This window comes from Columba livia, chromosome 22 (assembly GCF_036013475.1).
Source record: "Columba livia isolate bColLiv1 breed racing homer chromosome 22, bColLiv1.pat.W.v2, whole genome shotgun sequence".
In the NCBI taxonomy this organism is placed as follows: Eukaryota; Metazoa; Chordata; class Aves; order Columbiformes; family Columbidae; genus Columba; species Columba livia.
The window spans coordinates 7,289,039-7,310,924 of NC_088623.1; the positions used below are offsets into that span (position 1 = coordinate 7,289,039).

At 46.4% G+C, this 21,886-nt stretch overlaps 2 protein-coding genes across 12 annotated transcripts in view; one reads left to right on the forward strand and one right to left on the reverse strand.

The window, feature by feature from the left end:
- The window catches only part of SLC26A8 (solute carrier family 26 member 8), a 22,416-nt gene extending 20,711 nt beyond the window's left edge, over positions 1 to 1,705 (reverse strand). For 7 of the 9 annotated variants that reach the window (XM_065038453.1, XM_065038456.1, XM_065038454.1 and 4 more), the window contains exon 1: positions 229 to 1,293. The gene's annotated coding sequence lies outside the window, so the exon portion shown is untranslated. Of the gene's footprint in view, positions 1 to 228; positions 1,294 to 1,475 lie in introns of those variants that run through there. The other 2 variants (XM_065038455.1, XM_065038450.1) reach the window with 1 other exon arrangement.
- On the forward strand, positions 1,462 to 21,343 carry MAPK14 (mitogen-activated protein kinase 14). Of its 3 annotated transcripts, none has more exons than XM_065038533.1 (12): positions 1,462 to 1,666; positions 4,927 to 5,056; positions 5,817 to 5,875; positions 6,239 to 6,350; positions 6,891 to 6,920; positions 7,362 to 7,409; positions 10,431 to 10,545; positions 11,561 to 11,632; positions 15,317 to 15,396; positions 18,038 to 18,116; positions 18,415 to 18,588; positions 19,051 to 21,343. In XM_065038533.1, exons 2-12 carry the CDS (start codon positions 5,042 to 5,044, stop codon positions 19,116 to 19,118), a joined length of 852 nt encoding a protein of 283 aa, XP_064894605.1. In that variant the 5' UTR covers positions 1,462 to 1,666; positions 4,927 to 5,041; the 3' UTR covers positions 19,119 to 21,343. The 3 variants fall into 3 exon arrangements, with proteins under 3 accessions (XP_064894605.1, XP_064894603.1, XP_064894604.1); XM_065038531.1 differs by lacking the exon at positions 1,462 to 1,666 and adding an exon at positions 1,819 to 2,050; XM_065038532.1 differs by lacking the exons at positions 1,462 to 1,666; positions 15,317 to 15,396 and adding exons at positions 1,819 to 2,050; positions 17,438 to 17,517.
- Positions 21,344 to 21,886: the final 543 nt, after the last annotated feature.

The following is a 21,886-nucleotide window of genomic DNA, read 5'->3' on the forward strand; positions in this document are numbered from 1 at the left end:
TGATACAGGAACATGGGCTCCGGCGTAGTATTTACTGTCTTGTGAGACATACCTACCAACACACGCACACACCCTCGTCATTCTAAACCACAGAAGCAGCTAGCAGTAGACACGTCTCAAACACACTCCATCCCAAGGGCACAGTTTCTCCCTCTTTTCACAGAGAAGATAAATCAAGGTCTTCCACAGATGACTTTAAGAACCATTTTGTTCACTAGCTTTTCATACCCAGTATGAGCTTTTGAAGACTTAGCTGGTTTTGACATCGTAGAGCACAACCACTTCTTTTCAAGGCAAGGCAATACAACAAGAAAAACTAACAAGAAGCTAGAGTTTGCAAACTAAAGGCATTAAAAACGCCTGTATGCCAAGAAGCAGTCACTTTTTAGACGCAAGTAGCGGTAACTTTCAGCTGTTCGCTCCCGGTATTTGGACTTCAATGACGACTCACAGCAGCAGTGGGCAAGGTCCCTTGCTGTTATGCTGTGTTGAGAGAGGAGTTTTGACGTGGGAAGGCAATGTTTTAAAAGCAGGCTTCCATACCCCATTCAGAATGTGCCTGTCTTGCACAGTACTCCTAACAACACTCATCTCAAGCTTGACATCAAAAGCCAAGTGGCCTTAAGTGCAAATGCCTAACGCTATTTGGTGTGACATTCTGTACTTACTGCCTGGTAAAGACACCATGGGCTCCACTCCAAAGCATGCTTAACCTGCAGTACTTAGTGACCTGAGTCTTAGGCATGTACTTGAAAGCAAACGTGCATATCTTTGATATTGCAAGGACTATTACAGTATTGAGAAACAGCTTATTCTCTATACACATGCAGAAAGATCAGGACACTGGGAAATCTGGGCAGGGAGAGCTCAGCTCTCCCCATCACTGCTGGTTTGGAGCCACCGGAAGGGAACATGTCCTTAGCTTGCAAGAACAGTTACTACCAGCTTGTAAGGCTTCAAGAGGCACTCAAGTTTAGCCTGAGATACACCTTGACAAGCTGTGATTCACCAGTGACCCTGCCAGGTTACCGTGGGCCTGCAAAGGGCTGCCTGAGGTAAGGTTTTTGATCTATTTTCCTTTCTTCAGTTACAGCACACCCTAAGGGGGACGCTGCGGAGAACTCAAGCGGTCCTCACGGAACCACCGGCGCTGCCCCCGCCGCGCGCAGCGGCAGACGCGCGCAGGGCCGGCAGACGCGCGCAGGGCCGGCACCCGGCGCCGCCCGGCAGGCCCCGCCCCTCCCGCGGGGCCGCTCTCGCGAGAGGTCGCCGCTCTGGCTCCATATTGGGTCATCTCTGCACTCGGTGTTGCAGATCTCGCGAGAGCGGTCACAGCGAGCGGCCGGGCGTTGTGGCGGCGCTGTTGGGGTGTGCGTAGGGGCGGCTGCCCGGGCCCAGCCCCGGCTGCGCCGCTTGAGGCGAGGCGGGCGGGAGGCGCGGAGGCAGCGGCTGTGGCGTCGCCAGCGCCGTCCTACCTGCGGCGGGAGTGTCTACCCGCCCCTCCGCCCCGGTCGCTGCTGGACAGACAACCCCTGCTGCGCGTTGCTTCACCTGGCCTCACCGGGCTATCCCGCCCCTTGCGGTCTAGGGGAGGGATAGAGGGAGCCGGGAGAGAAGCGGGGGCAAAGCGGTGACAGGGCCCGCAGCCGCCGCGCCCGCCCCTGAGGTGAGGTGGAGGCGGGAGCTTGCGAGGGCAGCGCAGCTGCCGGCGCGAGGACGAGCGGGCGGGCGGGACGGCCAACGGCGGCGGGAGGGCGTTGCTGTTGCTGGGCCGCCCCCGCTCGCGGGAGGCGCGGGGCGGGGAGAGGAGAGCCGGAAGGAAGCAGCGGGCGCTGTTAGAGGAGGAGGTGGCGGTGGCGGTGCTGCTGCTGTTGCAGCTGCGGGCAGAGCCTCCCCCTCCCGCCGGGCCGGGCGGGGCGGGCTCCGGGGCCGAGATGTCTCAGGAGCGGCCCAAGTTCTACCGGCAAGAGCTGAATAAGACGGTGTGGGAGGTGCCCGAGCGCTACCAGAACCTCTCCCCGGTCGGTTCCGGGGCCTACGGCTCCGTGTGGTGAGTGCTTGGGGGGACCGGGAAAAGGGGGCGTGTGTGCAGGGGGTGTCGCGTCAGGTCGCCGCCCCTCCCCGCCGGGCTCTCTGCCTGCAAACCTGCCCCGGCTTGTGGGCCCCGGCGGCGGGAGGCGTGCGGGGCGGTCACCGCGGGGCGCGCACGGGGCAGCGGGCCGTGCTTGTCCCGCGGGGCTTCCCGACCCCAGCTTTCTACCAGTCTGCTGCAAGAAACACTTTTCCTCCCGATTTAAGAGCGGCACTGCCGGGAAGCTGCAGTCTTGTCTTTGGAATGCGTCGGGGATTGCGCCACATGGCAGGTGGCACTAAAACATTTTTGCAGGGGAAGATAATCATGTCCCAGCCCCCCTCAGTGATCGCATATTGGCATATTTTCCTCTGCTCTCTTGCTGTTAGTAATTGGGGGTGGAGAGGGATGGAGGCTGGCGGGTCCCCTGAAGCTGGCTTTGCAGAGCTGGAGGCCTGGCAGGTCTAGTCCCAGTTTCTTGCTGTATCTGAAGGACAGATTATATTGAAGCAATTATATTTTTAACTGGAACCTGTTGGTAGGCAAGGAGGGTAGAGGGAAGGCTGTGAGGGCTGGTTTTGCATCTCTGGCTTTAACAGTGGGTACGCAAGTATCGATGTTTTCTTGGCAATAGTAAATTGACACAGGAAAACTTGTTTTATTACTGTAGAATGACAGAACTACTGCAGTATGTGCTGCCCGGGAGAGTAAAGTCCTGGTATGAGACCTGCAGAAATATGGAGAGCTCGAAGATAAGATTTTAGTTTTTAATGCTTACCTAATAGGTACAAAACGCATGACAGGTTACACATGGGATATACAATACTTCCTTAATTTTTAGTTTCTTAGCTGAAGTATGTTGGATCATTAAACATAAGTTAACTGGGGTGCATACATTGCTTAGTCTTAAGGTTGTGTTTGAATTGGTTTGGCGTCTAGACTTCAGCAGTCATGTAGCAGAGCTGCATGAAAGTGTTCACAGATCACCGTGTCCTTTTATTAAGAAACGTCTTCCCCCCGATGTTCTGGTTTTTGCTCTCTGTTCCTTGGCTCTGTCAAAGTGCAGTCAGTATTTTCAAATACAAGTGCCGAAGGATTACATGTTTGCTTTGCTGCTGTGTTTGAGCAGGCATGCATATTTTTCATTAACATAATATGCAAATTTATACCATGAATATCGTTTGCATTCTGTCATAAGGAGGTATGCATACTGCACTCTACTAGTAAAGAAGAAGAGTAGGTTTGCATGTGCTGCAGTTTTAAAGAAATAAAGTTCTCAGCTGTTCTTGAATTATTGTTGTGAAATTATTAGTAAGTTCGGCTGAAATAACATGCATTTCTTAAAACTGCTGTGGTTCAAGTATGAAAATGCTTATATTTCAAAAAAGGCAAAGGCTGGTCAGTTCTAGTAGCAAGATTAATCAAGGTACTTGCTGAATTTTTTTTGAATAGAAGGTTATAGTTCTGGTGAAAGAAGGACCTCGCTGCCATAGCTGATGAACACTCCTGTGAGTGCCATAGCTTCATAACTCCCTGAATGTAATAGGAAATGAATTTGCTCAGCGCCTTGTCCATTGTGTGTTTAAGGTTGAGCCTACACCATCTGGCCCATTCCTCTTCTGTTTCCCCCTCCCACTATCTCCATTGTGTGTGTAATACTTCCAAAGTTTGTTTTCACAAACCAATAACCAAAGAGTTTGCATCATTAATTTCCTGTTTTGCTGCGTCAAAACCTCCAAAGATTGTGCAACTGTGCTCAGACCAGACGAAACAATTTTGTATTGGAAGCAATTTCAGACATGTGACATGAGTCTTAGTGCAGTCCATGTTAATGGTTTTCTGTATGTTCTTCTAAAAATGTATTTCATAAGATACAGTTCAGAAAGGTGAGTGGTATAGAAACTGTAAGAATTAAACAACAATCAACAAAGCCCCTTTATTAAGCTGCCAATGGTGATCCATAGTATTTAGGGTATTAATGCAAGGACTTGTTCCCCAGTCTGTCCCTGTAGAGATTTTTCTCCCCAGTAGAAATTGACCTAGTGAGGCTTTGTGTTTGAAGTGCCTCTGTGCTGGGGTGGCGGATCGCAGGGGTTCAACCGTGCTTAAACTGAATGGTTAAATATATTTCCATGTGTGTCTACTACATTATTCTATTACAATGTAATAAAATGCTCCTTAATTAGTCTTTGTGGGTTCTAAGAATAAATGATATTTTACATGTACAGGTTTTACGTATAAGTTTCTGCTAAAGGGACAAGTTTTAGCAATGTGCAGCTAAATATTACTTATTCACATGCACTTTGTATAACAGGAATTTAGGATTAGGTGTGATTTACCAAAGAGGTTTGATTTCATCTTCAGTTGTGATTAACAGCGATCAGAGTTGATTTTATTAGGCACAGGCCTTGGATTTTTGTGCGGACAAAAACCATAAAAGATAGCATCTTGAGCACAGCATATTGTGATGAAGTGTGGTGTGTGAAACGTGTTTAGGAATGCAGATAATATTTGCAAGTCCTCTTCCTCTCTTCAGACTGTTATTGCCGTATTTATACTTAAGAGCACAGTTGGTTTTAGACAGAAAAATCGTAAACGTTTTTTTTTTTTTCCTACAAAATTTCCCTATACTGTGTGAAGAAAACTCATATTTTAAATGTTTTCTGTAGAAACCCATGTTTGGTAAATATGTGGAGATTTTGGGTTGGGTGGCAGGTTGTGCCTAGAACTGATTTTCGTTGCAGGAATGGAGAAATGGCATTGACTGTGACTCAGTGTCTAGAGAGCTGCTAAGTGTGGATTTGAGGGCATTTGTAAATAATTCATTTTGATAACTTGATTACTCTTTATTGTAGTTCTGCCTTTGACACAAAAACTGGGTTACGTGTGGCTGTAAAGAAGCTGTCCCGACCATTTCAGTCTATCATCCATGCCAAAAGGACCTACAGAGAGCTACGGCTCCTTAAGCACATGAAACACGAAAATGTAAGTGGAAGGAGGCAGCAGGAAAAGTTGCTGTGGAGTTGGACCGTCCCGGGAGTGTCCGCCACGATTGCCTTTAAGGATTTCTTTTTGCACACCTTTTTTTTTCCTGGCACTAAATACAAAGCGTGCAATGGTTCAGGGGATTATAGCTGTAGAGAAGCACACAGATTAAAACAAAACAAACCCCTCCCCCCAACCAATTTTATATCAAAAAAATTTAATATTTCCTAGAATCATCTGGAAATTATGGCTTAGCAGATTCGTGCTAAAGCACATGCTGTCTTTAGGATTTAGGACACAGGTATTTTAATATGTAGTCAACAGTATAACTAAGAATTGAGCAGGAAGCAGACTGTTTTGTCCGGTGGTGGTTGTGGTTTTTGTTTGAGTTTTTTCTGTTCTTTTTTTTCCTCAGCCCTTTATTTCCTGAACAGTCTTTAGTTGTCTTTTGAAATAAGGCGTTCTAAACCAGTGTTTAGACCTGCCCTTGTTACGGCTCCGGTGTGACGCTTTCGGTGCATTCAGCGCATGGCTGCTGGCAAAGGACAGCTCTAGATTTTGAACCTTATTTTTTTGTTTGTTTTGCATGAGAATTGAATGTTTGTTTCTGGTCTTATATAAATGCTGGTTTCTCTAAACCCAAATGATTCATGTAGCCAGAAATTAAACATCTACTGGAATTTCTATCCACAAAGGATCTTGTTAGCATTATATTATAAATGTATTTCACATCTTTTTCACTTTCCTGTTTTCTTTCTAGGTGATTGGCTTGTTGGATGTGTTCACCCCTGCCAAGTCACTAGAAGAGTTCAATGATGTGTAGGTAACTTCCCCAAAGGCTGCAACAAAAAAATCTTTTGTACCTTCCTTACATCTCCCAGATTATTCTGGAAATATTTGCTACCTTAATTTGTCTAGCAACGTTCTCACAAATTCTGAATTTCTACACAAAAGATAATAGGACATCTTGAACTATTGGACTCTTCAAACTTGTTCACTTGTATTTTATTTACCAGTGCTGCACTAATTTGCTATGTTATTTGGAGTATTGTGAACTGTATTGCACTCAGCAGCAGGCTGTGAGACAGTCAGCCCTGCTGCTGGAGCTTCGAAGGGAATTTTTATCGTAATCCTGTTGAACAGATTGCCTCATAGCCTTTGTGTTTCCTTTTTTGTTCACAGATACTTGGTGACACACCTTATGGGAGCAGATCTGAACAACATTGTGAAATGTCAGAAACTCACCGATGACCATGTGCAGTTCCTCATATACCAAATTCTTCGGGGACTGAAGGTACTTGGTCCTGTCCTACCTGAATGTTGATAGCTTACCATCAGGAGGTGGAAGTTCTTGATGAACATCATATCCTCAGAGATCCATTTGAGTACATAGTGGGGCTTCTGTAACTTTCCAAACATATGGTAGGGTAACCTGTTGTTATTTTTCCTTCTGTTCATACCTCTTTGCAGCTCCGAATAGAGCTATGTATTATTTAAGAAGATATTTCTACACGTTGCTATGGGCAGAGTTTGGAAAGATACGAAGTATACTGCCCTCTAATCTGCTCTAGCTATGAATCTTCCATTTCTTCAGTTTTGTTTCCTTGTATTGTTCTGCTCGTGGTGGCAGAGCTCCTGGGTGTTCCTGCGGAAAGACAGTGGAACACCTACCTGCTTGAATCCCAGAGACACCCACTTGATTCCTTCTGCAGACAAGCTGCAGTGTTTGAATTGTGCGGGATGGGGTAAGGCAGTATTGTCTAGTGAAGAAATGAGAAGTAGGCTATTTGGACTATAAAATTATATGTATAAAATTTGTCATCTTGCCTTACAGTATATCCATTCAGCTGACATAATACACAGGGTGAGTATTTATCCCAAGATTGCTTCCTGTTCTGAACCAATGTCTTTAAAAAAATGTAGCACAGAGTCTTAAAATGTAGCACCTATAGAAAGAATTTTTTTTTTTTAATAATTATTTTGGTTAAACAGTCAGAGGTTAAACAAAGGTTTCTGCTCCTGCCTATGTTTGACTTGTATCTTTGTGAAATATCTTCTCGATGTGGTAAACATACATATACAGCACTGGTGTTGCAGTAAGTCTTAATGCATTTTTGCTTATATGCGACACCTCTGAGGACGGCAGAAGAGAGAGCTGACTCTGGGATAATTTTCCTGAGTATGGAGTTGGTATTTACAGCAAATTAGAATCTGTTTTCTGTCTGCATTTACATTTTTACCTACTTTAGATTTATGAAACAAGATATATACCACTGTTAATACTGATGTTGTTTAATTTTTTTAGGATTTAAAACCTAGTAACTTAGCTGTAAACGAAGACTGTGAGCTAAAGGTAATGTAATCACAAGCTCTGCTTGGTTTGACTGTGCTTTCACAGAATCCCAGAATGTGAGGAGTTGCAGGGCCCTGGAAAGCTCACCCAGTGCGATCCCCCCATGGAGCAGGAACACCCAGATGAGGTTACACAGGAAGGTGTCCAGGCGGGTTGGAATGTCTGCACAGAAGGAGACTCCACAACCCCCCTGGGCAGCCTGGGCCAGGCTCTGCCACCCTCACCAGGAACAAGTTTCTTCTCAAATTTAAGTGGAACCTCCTGTGTTCCAGTTTGCACCCATTGCTCCTTGTCCCATTACTGGTTGTCACCAGAAGAGCCTGGTTCCATCCTCCTGACACTCCCCCTTTAGATATCTGTAAACATGAATGAGTCCCCCCTCAGTCTCCTCTTGTCCAGCTCCAGAGCCCCAGCTCCCTCAGCCTTTCCTCACACGGGAGATGCTCCACTCCCTCCAGCATCTTGGTGGCTGCGCTGGACTCTCTCCAGCAGTTCCCTGTCCTGCTGGAACTGAGGGGCCACAACTGGACACAAGATTCCAGGTGTGGTCTCCTCAGGGCAGAGCAGAGGGGCAGGAGAACCTCTCTGACCTACTGGCCACCCCCTTCTAACCCACCCCAGGTACCATTGGCTTCCTGGCCACAAGGGCCCAGTGCTGGCTCATGGTCACCCTGCTGTCCCCAGGACCCCCAGGTCCCTTTCCCCTACGCTGCTCTCTAATAGGTCATTCCCCAACATATACTGGAACCTGGGGCTGTTCCTGCCCAGATTCAAGACTCTACACTTGCCCTTGTTCTATTTCATTAAATGTTTCCCTGCCCAGCTCTCCAGCCTGTCCAGGTCTCTGATGGCAGCACAGCTTCCAGTGTCACCACTCCTCCCAGCTTGGTGTCACCAGCAAACTTGCTGACAGTCACTCTGTTCCCTCGTGCAAATCATGAGTATTTTGAATAATACCGGCCCCAGCACTGCCCCCTGAGGCACTGCACTGGGTACAGGCCTCAACTGGGCTCTGCCCATTGACCACGACTCTCTGGCTTCTTCCCTTCAGCCAGTTCACAGTCACCTCACTCCCCGCTCATCCAGACCCACTCCCTCAGTTCAGCTGTGAGGATGCTGTGGAGACTAAGCCAAGTGCCTTACTCAAGTCAAGGCAGATCACGTCCACTGCTTTGCCATCATCCATCCATCTTGTTATGTCCTCATAAAAGTCTATGAGGTTGGTCAAGCAGAACTTCCCCTTGGTGAAACCATGTTGACTGCCCCTAATGACCCTCTTATCCCTGACATGCCTTGAGATGGCACCAAGGAGAAGTCGTTCCATCGGTTTCCCAGGGATGGAGGTGAGGCTGACCAGTCTAGAGTTCCCCGGGTCCTCCTTTTGCCCTATTTGAAGGCTGGAGTGGCATTTGCTGTCCTCCAGTCCTCAGGCACCTCTCCCGTTTCCCAAGACTTGGCAAAGATGATGGAGAGCGGTCCAGCAATGACCTCAGCCAGCTCCCTCAGCACCGGTGGGTGCATCCCATCCAGACCCATGGATTTATGCATGTCCAGATTGCCTACCTGCTCCCTAACCCAGTCCTCATCAACCCAGGCAAACTCCTCCATTGTCCTGCCTTCCTCTGGGCCTCAGCGGTGCGGGATCCTCAGGACAGCCCCCGGCAGAGCAGACACAGACAAAGAAGGCACTCGGTAACTCTGCCTGCTCTGTATCTTCTGTCACCAGGGCACCCACTTTGTTCCTCAGTGGGCCTACATTGCCTCTGCTGTGAGTTTTATCTGCCACATATTGGAAAAAGCTCTTCCTGTTGTCCTTGGCCCCTCTCGCCAGGTTTAATTCTAAGGAGGCCTCAGCTTTCCTAGTTGCCTCCCTACACCCTCTGACAACAGCTGAATGTTCTCCCCAAGTGGCCAGCCCCTCCTCCCATGATCTAGAAACTCTCCTCTTCCACCTGAGCACACCCAGCAGTTCCTGTTGAACCACGCAGGTCTCGTGGCTCCTTCCTTGACTTCTACGTGTCGGGATGCTCTGATCTTGTGCCCGGTAGAAACAGTCCCTGAACACCAACCAACTATCTTGGGCCCCTTTACCTTCAAGCAGCCTTGCCCATGGGATTTCCCCCAGCAATTGCCTGAACAGGCCAAAGTTTGTCCTGCTGAAGTGCAGGGTTGCAATCCTGCTTGCTTTCCTGCTCCTGCCACAGGAGATCCTGAACTCCACCATCTCATGGTTGCTGCAGCCAAGGCAGCCCTCAACCTTTACCGCTTCGACCAGCCCCTCCTTGTCAGTGAGGATGAGGTCCAGCAGGGCCCCTCTCCTAGTCGGCTCCTCTGCCCTTTGCATCAGAAAGTTCTCGTCAAGGCTCTGGCGGAACCTCCTGGCCTGTGGCTGCGGCCGAGTCGTCCTTCCAGCAGACACCAGGGCAGTCAAAATCCCCACCACACGCAGGGCCTGTGCCTGTGAGGCTGCTCTCAGCTGTCTGCAGAGGCCTCGTCCTGATCTGGTGGCCTGTAACAGACGCCCACAATAGCATCACCCTTGCCAGCCTGCCCCTTCACTTTCACCCATACACTCTCAACTCCTCCTCATCCGCCCCTGGACAACACTCAATACATTGTACATTTGAGTGAATGCATTGTAAACGTCCCTTAAAATCCAAGGGACAAATTTTGCCTTATGGAAATACTGTTGTGGTCCAAAGTAATAATGTCATTCCAAGCTGTCAAGGACTGTAAGGCCTCCTTTTTCATGTTTTTAAGGAGTCATGATGAAAGTGAAGATTTAACATCTTTAGTTTGGGTTGAGTTGTTTTAGAGAGACCCTGATGTAATTCTGATAGTTGAGTCCTCAGCAGTTCTAGGCTGGTTTCTTTGAACAGGTTGTGAAATTTAGTATCATAATCTGATTTTGCAGTTGCACCACCTCTCCTCCACCCAGTCCAATAACTGCCTAGTTCATTGCTCTATCTAGTTGACATTGTTCCACTACAGTAGTTGGTGGGTGTCTTTTCTGTTCTGTAGATCCTGGATTTTGGCCTGGCCCGACACACAGACGATGAGATGACCGGGTACGTGGCTACTCGATGGTACAGGGCTCCTGAGATCATGCTGAACTGGATGCATTACAACCAGACAGGTAATGCATTTAACTGACACGAGGCTTTTCAGTTTCTGAATTGTGGAGAAAAGAGGTTGTCCTTTGTACATGCTCCTTTCCATAAAGGAAAGAAAACAGCCTAAGTTGGTAGTCATGTTAGTCAGACTTCGGTAAGGGTGATTAAAAGAAGGAAGGCTTAGATCAGTATTTGAACCACAGTCTGCCACATGTAAGGTGAGAATCATTGTGATAGCATTCACAAGATTTTAAACTTGAACCTTTGAAACAGCAATCAGCAAAATATTGTCTGCACTTATCCCTTATTTTTCCTAGCACTGTGGTTTTTCAAGTAAGTGAATGTATCTGGATGAGGAGGTGTGTTTCTAGGAAGCTGCTGGGAACACACTGGAAAATGTCTGGAGTTACGGTGTGAAGAAACGCTAAAAAGCATATAAATCTCCCTTTCCTCTCTTAGCCACTTCTTCACAGTTGTGTCTTTCTCGCAGTTTCCGGTGTGTTCTGAGCAACATACAGCTTCCCTACAGTACTTCCAGATCAGGCATGGAGAAGAAGATAAAATTCTGGGAATAGTTCTTGTACGGATTAAAGCAAATAATGTGTGGCTCTGATTTCTTAAGTCGTTACTTTTTCTTTTTTCCTCTTGCATGTACATGGACTCGTATCTACAGTATAATAGTTGGTGGTTGGTTGTGTAGCATTTATGTGAGGCCATATGCAAATTCATTCCTCAGAGTTGTCTTGAACAGGCGTCTTCCTCTTTGATGGGACAGATTCCTTCCCAGCTCTTAGGTGTTCAATGCATGTAGTGCTCTGGAAGGAAAGTTTGCCTGATCTAGTGTTCTGTTATTTGGACAAGTATTAGATGACGCAGTCTCTGAACAAAATCAGTTACCTTGCAATGTATCTCAGATTGTTTCAACCCCATAAGACTGTTTAAGGATAAAGTTGTTTGTACTTGTTGGATAGAGTGATTCTATTGAGATTTTGTTTTTCTCCATTATGTTGTTTTGTTCTTTTATTTTATTTTGTTCAGTTGATATTTGGTCAGTGGGATGCATTATGGCTGAACTGTTGACTGGAAGAACGTTGTTTCCTGGTACAGACCGTATCCTTTAAAAGTAATATATTTTCCTGAAATGGAAGTTAGAGATCTTTGCTTTCACACACTTCACAATGTTCTGCGTTTGTTTGGATGTGATTTTTTGTTTGTTTGTAAATTAATGGCTTCTTTTACTCACAGTATAAGGAGGTGAGTTCTTGATTTTGTTGCACATTAAACAGTCACAGTGTGCAAGAAGGCAAATCTATTCCTCTTTATTAGTTTTGCTAGAATTATGTGTTTTTTGTTTATGGGAGTTACTTTCTTTTATTTAAATTCATTGCTCTTTGAGTTTGTAGAAAATAACCGCATGGAGTAGGCTGTCTGCTATGAACCCTTCCACGCTTCGTGTTCCTGGCGAACGTGAAGCATCCCTTCTGGCCTCTGCTCTGTGTGCTGGTTCTGTGCTGTGAAAGCAGCAGGTTTGCAGATTCTGTAGTGCCAAGGATCTCGTACCAAATTGCTCTGAAATGTTTAGGTTCTGCTTCCATGCTTGAGCATAAACAGATGGTGAGCTTTCTTTTACTGTATGTTTGTACTAATGTGAAAAATCAAGCTTGAATAACATCTTCTCAAAACTATTTCTTTGCGTCACCAAGGTGGGCTTGTCGAGGGTTTTGATTGTGGGGTGACAATAAAACTGTGGCAGATGTGTTGCTAACCTCCTCTGCCCCCCTTCCCCCCTCCCCACTAAGGACAGGCGATGGGGAGGAAGAGGACAGAGCTGCATTCAGTGTCTCGCTGGCCTCGGTTCGCAGGGACGACTGGCAAGGTCCTCTCCTGGTGTCGGCCGTAAGCAGAAGGGAAAAAAAGGGACGAGATCCTCGTGATCTCCCACTTTTATATGAAGCATTCATGTGAATGGGATGTAATACACAGTTGGTCAGTTTCTTGGTCACCTGTTTCTCGTTGCCCATCTGGAGAGATGTGAATCTGTGCTTATCAATAGCTTCCATTTCCATTGCTACGTTTACCAAAATATGGATCTGGTTCTCCAGGAAAATGCAGCTCATATGAAAGCTTTAGCTGACAGGCAAATTCACTAGAAACTTGTTTTTTAGCTAAACCAGGACAGGGCTGGATAGGACACTGACAAATTTATGCGTTCTTCATGAATTAAACAAAATGGTTATCTTCCAAGCCTGAAAAATTTATTTCCAACTCTGTTGTTAGCTGTGAATTATAGCAAATAATGTCTGCAATGCAAAATAAAGGTTACTTTTAGAATCTGAATTGTTAGCTCTGTCACAATAAGGTACTTTACTAATTTATGTCTCCTAGCAGATGCTTGTGATTCTTTACCTTAAATGCTCAAATGCTTTTGCAAATGGTAGTAACACTTTTGAATTAAGTGCTTTTTCTGTTCTGAGTTGGTTAGATTTTAAGAAAAATAAGGCCCAATTCTCTCCCATTGTAAATAAAACTTTGTAGTGCTACAGTTGTTACAGTTTGTGTTATGGGTCAGTGCTGGCACCTGTGTTATTCAATATACTCATCAACAACCCCAGGTTCCAGTATATGTTGGGGAATGACCTATTAGAGAGCAGCGTAGGGGAAAGGGACCTGGGGGTCCTGGGGACAGCAGGGTGACCATGAGCCAGCACTGGGCCCTTGTGGCCAGGAAGCCAATGGTACCTGGGGTGGGTTAGAAGGGGGTGGTCAGTAGGTCAGAGAGGTTCTCCTGCCCCTCTGCTCTGCCCTGGGGAGACCACACCTGGAATCTTGTGTCCAGTTGTGGCCCCTCAGTTCCAGCAGGACAGGGAACTGCTGGAGAGAGTCCAGCGCAGCCACCAAGATGCTGGAGGGAGTGGAGCATCTCCCGTGTGAGGAAAGGCTGAGGGAGCTGGGGCTCTGGAGCTGGACAAGAGGAGACTGAGGGGGGACTCATTCATGTTTACAGATATCTAAAGGGGGAGTGTCAGGAGGATGGAACCAGGCTCTTCTGGTGACAACCAGTGATGGGACAAGGGGCAATGGGTGCAAACTGGAACACAGGAGGTTCCACTTAAATTTGAGAAGAAACTTGTTCCTGGTGAGGGTGGCAGAGCCTGGCCCAGGCTGCCCAGGGGGGTTGTGGAGTCTCCTTCTCTGCAGACATTCCAACCCGCCTGGACACCTTCCTGTGTAACCTCATCTGGGTGTTCCTGCTCCTTGGGGGGATTGCACTGGATGAGCTTTCCAGGGCCCTGCAACCCCTGACACTTATATATGCCTGATTTTTGGAGAAGGTTTTAAGAATTTTCCAGATTTAAATCCTGTTGGGTACTTCTGGGCTCTTAATAGTTTCTTGGTACCTGCAGGTTTTGCTGAGACCTGTGTTCTTCCTGCAGTGTCACTATGCAATTTCTGGCTTACTGACTTTGCAATTAATATTAACATGCTTAATTCAGTGTATATTTACTCTGCTCCGGTTAGGTAAGGATAGCGTATATCGAAATGCACTGCAGTTCTAGGGAATTGACTTTGCAGTTGGAGGCAATGTGACTGTGTGTGTTCAGGAAGCTGGATACTGCTGCCATTTGACATTCTTGCTTTTTTGATCTAAATACATGAATTTTTCTCAATCATACAGCTTTACATTTCCAAAGTGAAATAGATAGCTATAGAGTAGGTAATGCTTTTTTAGGATGATTCTCCTGTTTGAAATACTGGTCCCTTTCACCAAGGATTTAGCAGAAATGCTGTGGTGTTATTTGCAGTCCATCAGATACTGATGGCCCAGAGATTCCTTTATTACTTGTAAAATCAGTAACTGTTTTGACATAGTTTTAAGGGCAAATATAAACATTACAGACACAGTCTGAAATTGCTAGCAGGTTTTGAAGAGCAGCCGGGAGGGTAATTCAGAGAAGGGAGAGTATTCTTTTAATGGTTTTAAAAACATTGGGTTTCCTTTACTACTTTGAGTTTTAGACATAAAACTGTGTCTTCAGTGGATTTTTTTTCCCCTCAAGTGTGTGTTGTGTCGCTTACGCCAAATGTTTAAACGCACCGCCTTCCTCGAGAGGCCGGCTCAGCTGGGCACGCGGCCTGGGGGAAGCTCTGTTGTGGATAAAACGTTCTTTGCATGTGCAATGTTGTTTCCCTTGAGCTTCCTACACAGAGGCTTTGGGTCTGAGCCAGTGCTGCGTTCCTTCTGGTGCTGGTCGGGGAGCTGCTGGGGCGCACGTGTGTTTGGGTGCAGGGATGCTGCGGTGTCAAGTTGTTTTCTTACGTTCTAAGTTTCAGAAGTGGCTGAATCACCTTGGAGGGCGTTCACAAAACGTCTTGACTTTTTAATATTAGCCCCTGCGCTTTTCAGCCTTCTGCTTTACTTCATCCATCACTAACACAGCCTGATCCTCCTGATTGCTTCTGCGCTGGCGTGGGGCCTGAGGAGCGTGAGCACGGGACTGAGCCGCCGCCAGTGGTGCGAGAGCTTCGGCTTGTGCTCCTCTGTAGCTGAGGACTCAGTGATCCATTCAATGCATACGGGGTATTTGTGGACAGGTTGTTCAATCTGTCTGATGCAGACAGAGTTGTGTTATAAGGGGGTATTCAACTGTAAGCAAGAAGGATTAATACAGTTTGCTTAAAATAGCTTTTCAGTCCAGGCCTTGGCAGGCATTAACTTTCAACATTGACAGGCTGATTATGTTGCGCTTTTCATTTTGATTTGTCCCAGCATTTTCCTTTATGGTCCATCATTAGATATTGATCAGTTGAAGCTCATTTTGAGACTCGTTGGAACACCAGGGCCTGAGCTTTTGAAGAAAATCTCCTCAGAGTCTGTGAGTTCACACTTCAATTGTAATATCTGCCCTTCTGGAAGTCCCAAATTTGTGTATTGCCCTCCTGTAGTCTACCTGTAGTATGTGTTGGGATTTATTTTCTGTCATCTTTCTTCCTTTTTCATTCTTTGCTGTTGGATGGCTTTGAGTTCGTATGCTGTGTGTATTTCATCTTTATTCGTCTTCTGCCTGTGCTATGATTTCTTCCCTATTTTTATTATATTGCTTTGTGACTTTTTTTCCACTTTGTGGGTTTATACTTGATGTATTGTATGATCAGGTGCTGCTGGGGAAGTATTTTTCACAGCTAAGAGCCTGAGGCTTGTGTCAGTTATTATTTCTCCAGATTGCGTACGTGAGGATCGATCCGAACCAGAGCAAGCGTGTTATCCTCTGAGTGCACACGGTCCCTTCTGTAGGGTGATACATTTCTGAAACGCTGCTGCCACCGTCTTTGTTTTTGTAGCATAAAATCCAAAATGCCTTTCAGGTGCTTTCACATGGCAGCTGTTTGCAGGGCACACAGTGTATAGAATATAACTAACTGTGCTGTGTATTTAAAGGATGTTGCTGTACGGGGCCCTTCTATCAAGGGAATAGCAAAAAGCTTTCTGCAGTCTCCTTTTTAAAGGGTGACCACTGTTTGCAGCCATACTGCCTCTTCTATATTGTTCTAATCTTGAATTGTGCACTTCTGCAAAGACAGTGTTAAATGGCATTTAATTTTACATGTTTTTGAAGGTGAAGTGTGTGAAAGTTGGAGCAAGAGGTGCCGTAGCAGTGCGGGTGGGCGTAGTGAGCAGTGGGTTGTGTAGGGAGCCGCGCGGCACACCTCAGCGGGTCCCTGCTGGTTCCGGTTCGTCGTAGAGGATCCGTGCGGTGGAGAGTGAAGATTATTTTGTACTGCAGCTTGTGTTCTTTCTCATGTAACAGTGACGATAAATGCCAAATGTGAGGTTAGCTTTGAATTATATTTGATGAAGGTATGCCTGCGGTACAAGTTGGAACCAATTGGACAACTTACTGAATATCAGAGCAGTTTAGAAAGCCCCGGAAAGGTTAGAACTGAATATCGCAGGGTGCTCTGGGTGCCCTGAGAAGTGACCTTGAGGGCGGCGTGGCCCCGGGGGTGACGCGGGGCTGGGCTGGTGGGCCGGGGTGGATGTCGCTTTGCACACCTGACACTGCACGGGGTCTTTTTTTTTTCTTCCCCCAAGATTGCACAATAAAAGAAATAATTGCTCTTGGCCAGTTCCAATTCAAGAGTCCAATTAAAATAAAAATACAGTAAAGTACTGTTTCTACTATTTTTTTTCCATTTTCTGGAGACAGCAAAACTCTGAAGTGTTTGAGGGCCTTTGGCGTATCAGTAACAAGTTCTGTTCTGCTGCGTTGCTTGAGTGGCTCCTGCTTTCTCTGCTCACTGACGCTAGCTGACTCTGGTGCAATGCTGATGTTTTGCTAATTTTGCATTTATTGCCTTCTGTAACCTCGCCCACGTATCAAAGTGCATCCAAAGCTGTTGAGAAGAAGGTGTCACTTGTGAGCCCATTTCAGTTTGCACCACAAGGAACTTAAGTACTTTCTATGCAGCAAGAAAAAAAACGTGGTAACCAGTGCAGAGGATGCTGGTTTTGTTTCATTTTGATTTCTGTTCATTTGCCTGAGGCTGTTTGTAGCTGCAGCAGCCTAGGGAAGAATTTTGAGGTGTAGCTTCAGCCAAAGAAAACGTCTGCTCTGGTGGATGAAAACAGTGGGGAAATGTGAACGCAACCATGCTGTAGTGTAATGCTATTTATGGTGGACAGAAATACTTTCTGTAATGACACTGTTACCAACTGATCAGTAATTCTCCATTGTTTTAAGTGTTTTGCTAGTGCAGTTGCTAAACTTTTCACAAGAATTGGAAAAAGATTAGTGGACTCTGCCTGTATGGCTCTTGCCTCGTGGTTTGCAGAAGAGATGCTTTGTATGCAGCTGTTTTTCTGTTTAAAATGGTTTCTGCACTGTTTTTAACAAAGCCCTTGACTAGGCACTTAAGATATTAACCAGCTTCAGCAGATCATGCGTCTGACGGGAACACCCCCTGCATATCTCATTAACAGGATGCCCAGCCATGAGGTGAGACCTGAGCAGATGAGCGGGCTGCGCAGGGCAGGTCTTCGCTTGCTGCTCTCGCTGCTCCTGCGGACGGTCTGCTCGCGTGCGGCATGGGGCGGGCGATCAGCTGCCGGCTCTTCAGCGAGATTTTTGTGCTAAGTGAAGACTTGAGATCTGAACAGTGTGTGCTCACGCACAGACTCCCAGGAGAGCTTGGATGGGAGTTGGCTTTGCACTGTGTGCCACGTTGTGGGGACTCCCCGCAGACACCAGGCTGCACGCAGCCGTGCCGGCTCTGACGCAGTCAGCCCTTATGGCACCTCTTTGCTTTTCAGTCTTGCGTGAACCCCACGTCACGTCAGCTCTTCCTCTGCCGTCTTGAGTTGCCTTTAGTTGGGAAGAGATAACAATGATGGGCTGAGTACTAGAATAAGAGAAGAGAAGGCAAAGCGAGGAGACAAACCATAACAGCCAGTGCTTTGGGATGATTGAAATGTACTATGGATTGTATTATGCTTCAACAGAATATTTATTTTCGCAGGCAAGAAACTACATCCAGTCTTTGTCTTACATGCCGAAAATGAACTTTGAAAATGTGTTTATTGGTGCCAATCCGCTAGGTAAGGCTTGCGTTCTAAATGTTGCGCTCTTCCTGAAGCTGGCATGGCCTGGAACACCAGGACTCTTCCCAAAGTTTTGCTTGGACTGCAGAAGTAGTGCAGAACAGAGCTGAGGACCCCTTCCAAAGTTTACAAAGTATGTGTGGGCTGAGGTATAAGAGGAAGAAGTTGTGGATGACGGGTGGGTCCTGAGAAGCTACAGATTCCTTGTAACATTGGGCTTTTATGAGCTTACGTTTTGGAATACAGCCTCACATGGCTCTCTATAACATCCTTCTGTGTGCTGGTGCTTTTGCAGCTGTGGACTTGCTAGAGAAGATGTTGGTACTGGATACAGACAAACGAATTACTGCAGCGGAAGCGCTGGCTCATGCCTACTTTGCTCAGTATCACGACCCAGATGATGAACCAGTGGCAGACCCCTATGACCAGTCTTTTGAAAGCAGAGAACTTGAGATTGAAGAATGGAAAAGTGAGTTTGGGGGACGGGTGACAGAGCCAGCCCGATTCCCTTGTGCTCTGCTCCAAAGCTGTGGTTCAGCTAAGCCGTGCTAGTTAGAGGCACAAAAGAAACTGATAAAAACATGGGCATCCTGTTTGTTCTGAGGTCCTTATATACTGAGTGAATCTGTCACGTGTGGTGCACCTAATTAGCATAATCCCTGGTAACTAATTATTACTATGACATACAAATCTGTAGGTGACATGGTTGCTTATATCTTTGTTTGCAAACTTATTCACATTTCCCCAATGCTCTGGAAGTATCTTGTCTATGTTAGTCTCTGAGAATGGTGTACCCATTCTTTTTCTTCTCAGTTAAACCATGCTTTTTCCTTAAAATAGTATTAGAACCTGTAAGATTATTGCAGGTTTTCTCGCGTGAGAGATGTCTTCAGTGCTGCCTATTAAGTTTCTGTCATGCTTTTCCCTCCAGGCCTGACTTACGATGAAGTCATCAGCTTTGTGCCCCCACCGCTTGACCAAGAGGAGATGGAGTCCTGAGAAGCTGCTCTTGTCTCTTTGCCCCACGTCACTGTGAGGGGAAGGCCTTTTCCTACGGACTCTCCAACTATTGTTCAAGTGCCTCATCACGACAATATTCTCCTTGGTGGAGGGGTTTTGTGTGTGTTGAACTGGGGAGGGAGGGGGGGAAGGAAGCTGAGTCTCCTGTGCCTGTTCAGCCTGGGGCAGAGCCTCTGCAGACCCGCTCGGCGGCGCGTCGGTCCCGCCGCAGCGACTGCGTTCACCCAGTTCTCGCTGCTGGGCAAGGCGGGGAAGCTGATATGTAAAGTTTGGTTACAATTGTTGCCATTTATCAGTTCTTCTACAATTAAGGTAACCTCAAAATAATGGAGGTTGGTTCATAGGCTGAGAGGCCTGTTTTCTTCAGAACTGATGGTGGGGTTGGGGGATGTCCTTGTTTGGTGCCAGATTGCTGATGTACATCCAGATCTTCCTGGTACAGTAGAACATACAGGCCTTCCAGTGTCTGGTTCTTGGGACATGAAAAGGTTTTGTTTGGAACTGTAAATATGTTTGTGCCTTAAATTGAATAGGGAGAGAGGGAAAGCAAGTCTGGAGTGGAAATCTCTGACGCTGCTGTTTTTCAGGGCGAAGGCTCCCGGGTAGCCAGGTGTGGTGTAATCAGGAAATAGCCTTCCGAGGCAAGAGCCCCTACCCCGGATTGGGTATTTCTGTATTTTTCCCTCTTCCCTTTCTCTTGTTCTGAGGCTCCCCAGCATTAGTTCCCAAGAGACGGAGTCTGGAGAAGATTCTTGCTAGCCACACATTTGTGTATTTTGTTCCTTAACAGGTGGGTGTTTGTGCATGTTGTAGCTGTATGTGCATGTGAAGCTTCTTGATTTTTGTAGTTACCTTTTTGGGGATGGCACTGGGTCGGTTAAATCACCAGTGAACTATTTTACTGAGTACCTCAGCCAGTGCCATAAAATCGCAGCATCCTTCCTCTTGTGCCACAGCTCATTGTGAAATACCCGCCATTCTGGAGCTTTGATGGGGAAAGGGTAAAATGTAGGGCATAGAAACAGGCACGTTTTGCGTTGTTCTGACCTCCTGGTTTAAGAGGAGGAGAGCTTGGGACCGAGGGTTTCCTGCGAGATAAGTGTAAGAAATGTTCTTCAAAGAAACAGCTACAGCATCTTGTGCCAAAACGTAAGTTATTTTCTGAAAATAAGTTTTTTAGGAGTATTGGAATCCAAAGCAAAGAAATAAGCATTCATAAAACCACAATCTCCCTTTCACTCTCTATATCAATAAGTAGTTATATATAGAAAACTAACATTTACTAGAGGTCGTTTTACCCTCTTATCTAAGAGCTTCTTGGCTGTTTTTTAGCAGGTTGATCTCAGCCTGAGGAAACATGAAAAGGGAGCATGTTTGAATACAAATATTGTGTATTTTCTAGTAGGACTCTGTGTGGATGAAACGCCAGAGCTGAAGGGAGGCTTCTCGGCGTTTGTGTGCTGGAACCGTAGCAGGGGAGCCCAGGAGCCCCATGTTAGGGCTCATGGGGCGGATGACTTTCAGACACGGGGTTGTTGCAAGCATCCTGTGTGGACGATATACCTGCGTAGGTGAGAAAAAAGGCTTTTTCGCAGTATTTTATGTTCTTGTTACTGATGGGACAGAGAAGGAACTGTTTGTAGTAGTTTTACCCCGTGTTTGAAGACGCAGCACAAATGGATGGGACATGGATGATAAAGCCATTGATTCTTCCTAGGCTACTTTCCAGTGATCTCTTCAGGTCAAACAGTTAATTAAGGTCTGGGGTGAGATGGAGAGAGTAGTTATTTCCTGCTCTGGGGTAAAGCTCTGCTCAGCCCAACAAAATCCAGACAGTAAACCTCTCTTTTCTGCTGGACCAGCAGTCCAGGTATCCAAATGAAAATATAGATACACTATGTAAATCTACAGCAAGATTATTTTTATCAGCCATTTTATGTGTAGATGCTACAATGTGATTTTATGTGGAAATACTGCTAAAGATTTTTAAAAATATAGATGTTGTGTGTGTGTCTGTGTGGGTGTGTGAGTGGGAAGGTCTCATTCGTGTGCTCCCTGCCTCAGCACAAGGCCTAAGGTACAGGAGGACTCGCTTCAAAGACAAGATCTGCAATTTTGTTTCTATCCATGAATTTTGCTGTAATTGGTTATGCCAGATAAGATGTCACAATACCACTGGTTAAAAATAAAAGCTATTTTTCAGATCTACTGTGCTGATGGTATTTACAAACCTCTTGCATTACCGGGTTGTTGTCAGCACGGTGTTCGTGTCGTTGCGGGATCCCGTCTGCAATGGTTGGGGCAGGGGGCCAAGGCCGCCTGACTTGTTGGTTGATTCTGACGCTGGGCTTGTGTCCATGTTTGTCCCAAGTGAATTATTTGCTACAAAAGCGGCTTGGAGTCCAAGGACGAGTAGCAGACACAGAAAAATAGTTGTATTTTATGTTTAGTATAGGGAAGTGCTTATTTGACACAACAGACCAGCGTCCTGCTACTTGCCCAACCTGGGACCTTCCCCAGTACAACTGGTTGGTGTGTGTTTGCTGTTTGGAAGCGATTGGTGTTTTGTTCCCGCTCCCTCGGCTGCGGTCTCGCTGGCGCGGTGGTGAAGCGAGCGGGAGCGTCGTGGCTCACTGTGGTGGAGACTTTGACTTTCACTTGGAAGAATGACCAGGGCTGTGTTCCTCACACCAACAAAAGCCTCAGTAACTGCAGTTCCCTCAGTAGCGCTGCGTGGTTTGTGCTGG

What these genes read in the sequence shown, in the direction of transcription:
- MAPK14 (XM_065038531.1), top strand. Translation starts at nt 1,935, where the DNA reads ATGTCTCAGGAGCGGCCCAAGTTCTACCGGCAAGAGCTGAATAAGACG. An exon ending in CAGCTGACATAATACACAGG is followed by an intron (nt 6,921 to 7,361) that starts GTGAGTATTTAT and finishes TAATTTTTTTAG; the next exon opens with GATTTAAAACCTAGTAACTT. An exon ending in TGAGATTGAAGAATGGAAAA is followed by an intron (nt 18,589 to 19,050) that starts GTGAGTTTGGGG and finishes TTTTCCCTCCAG; the next exon opens with GCCTGACTTACGATGAAGTC.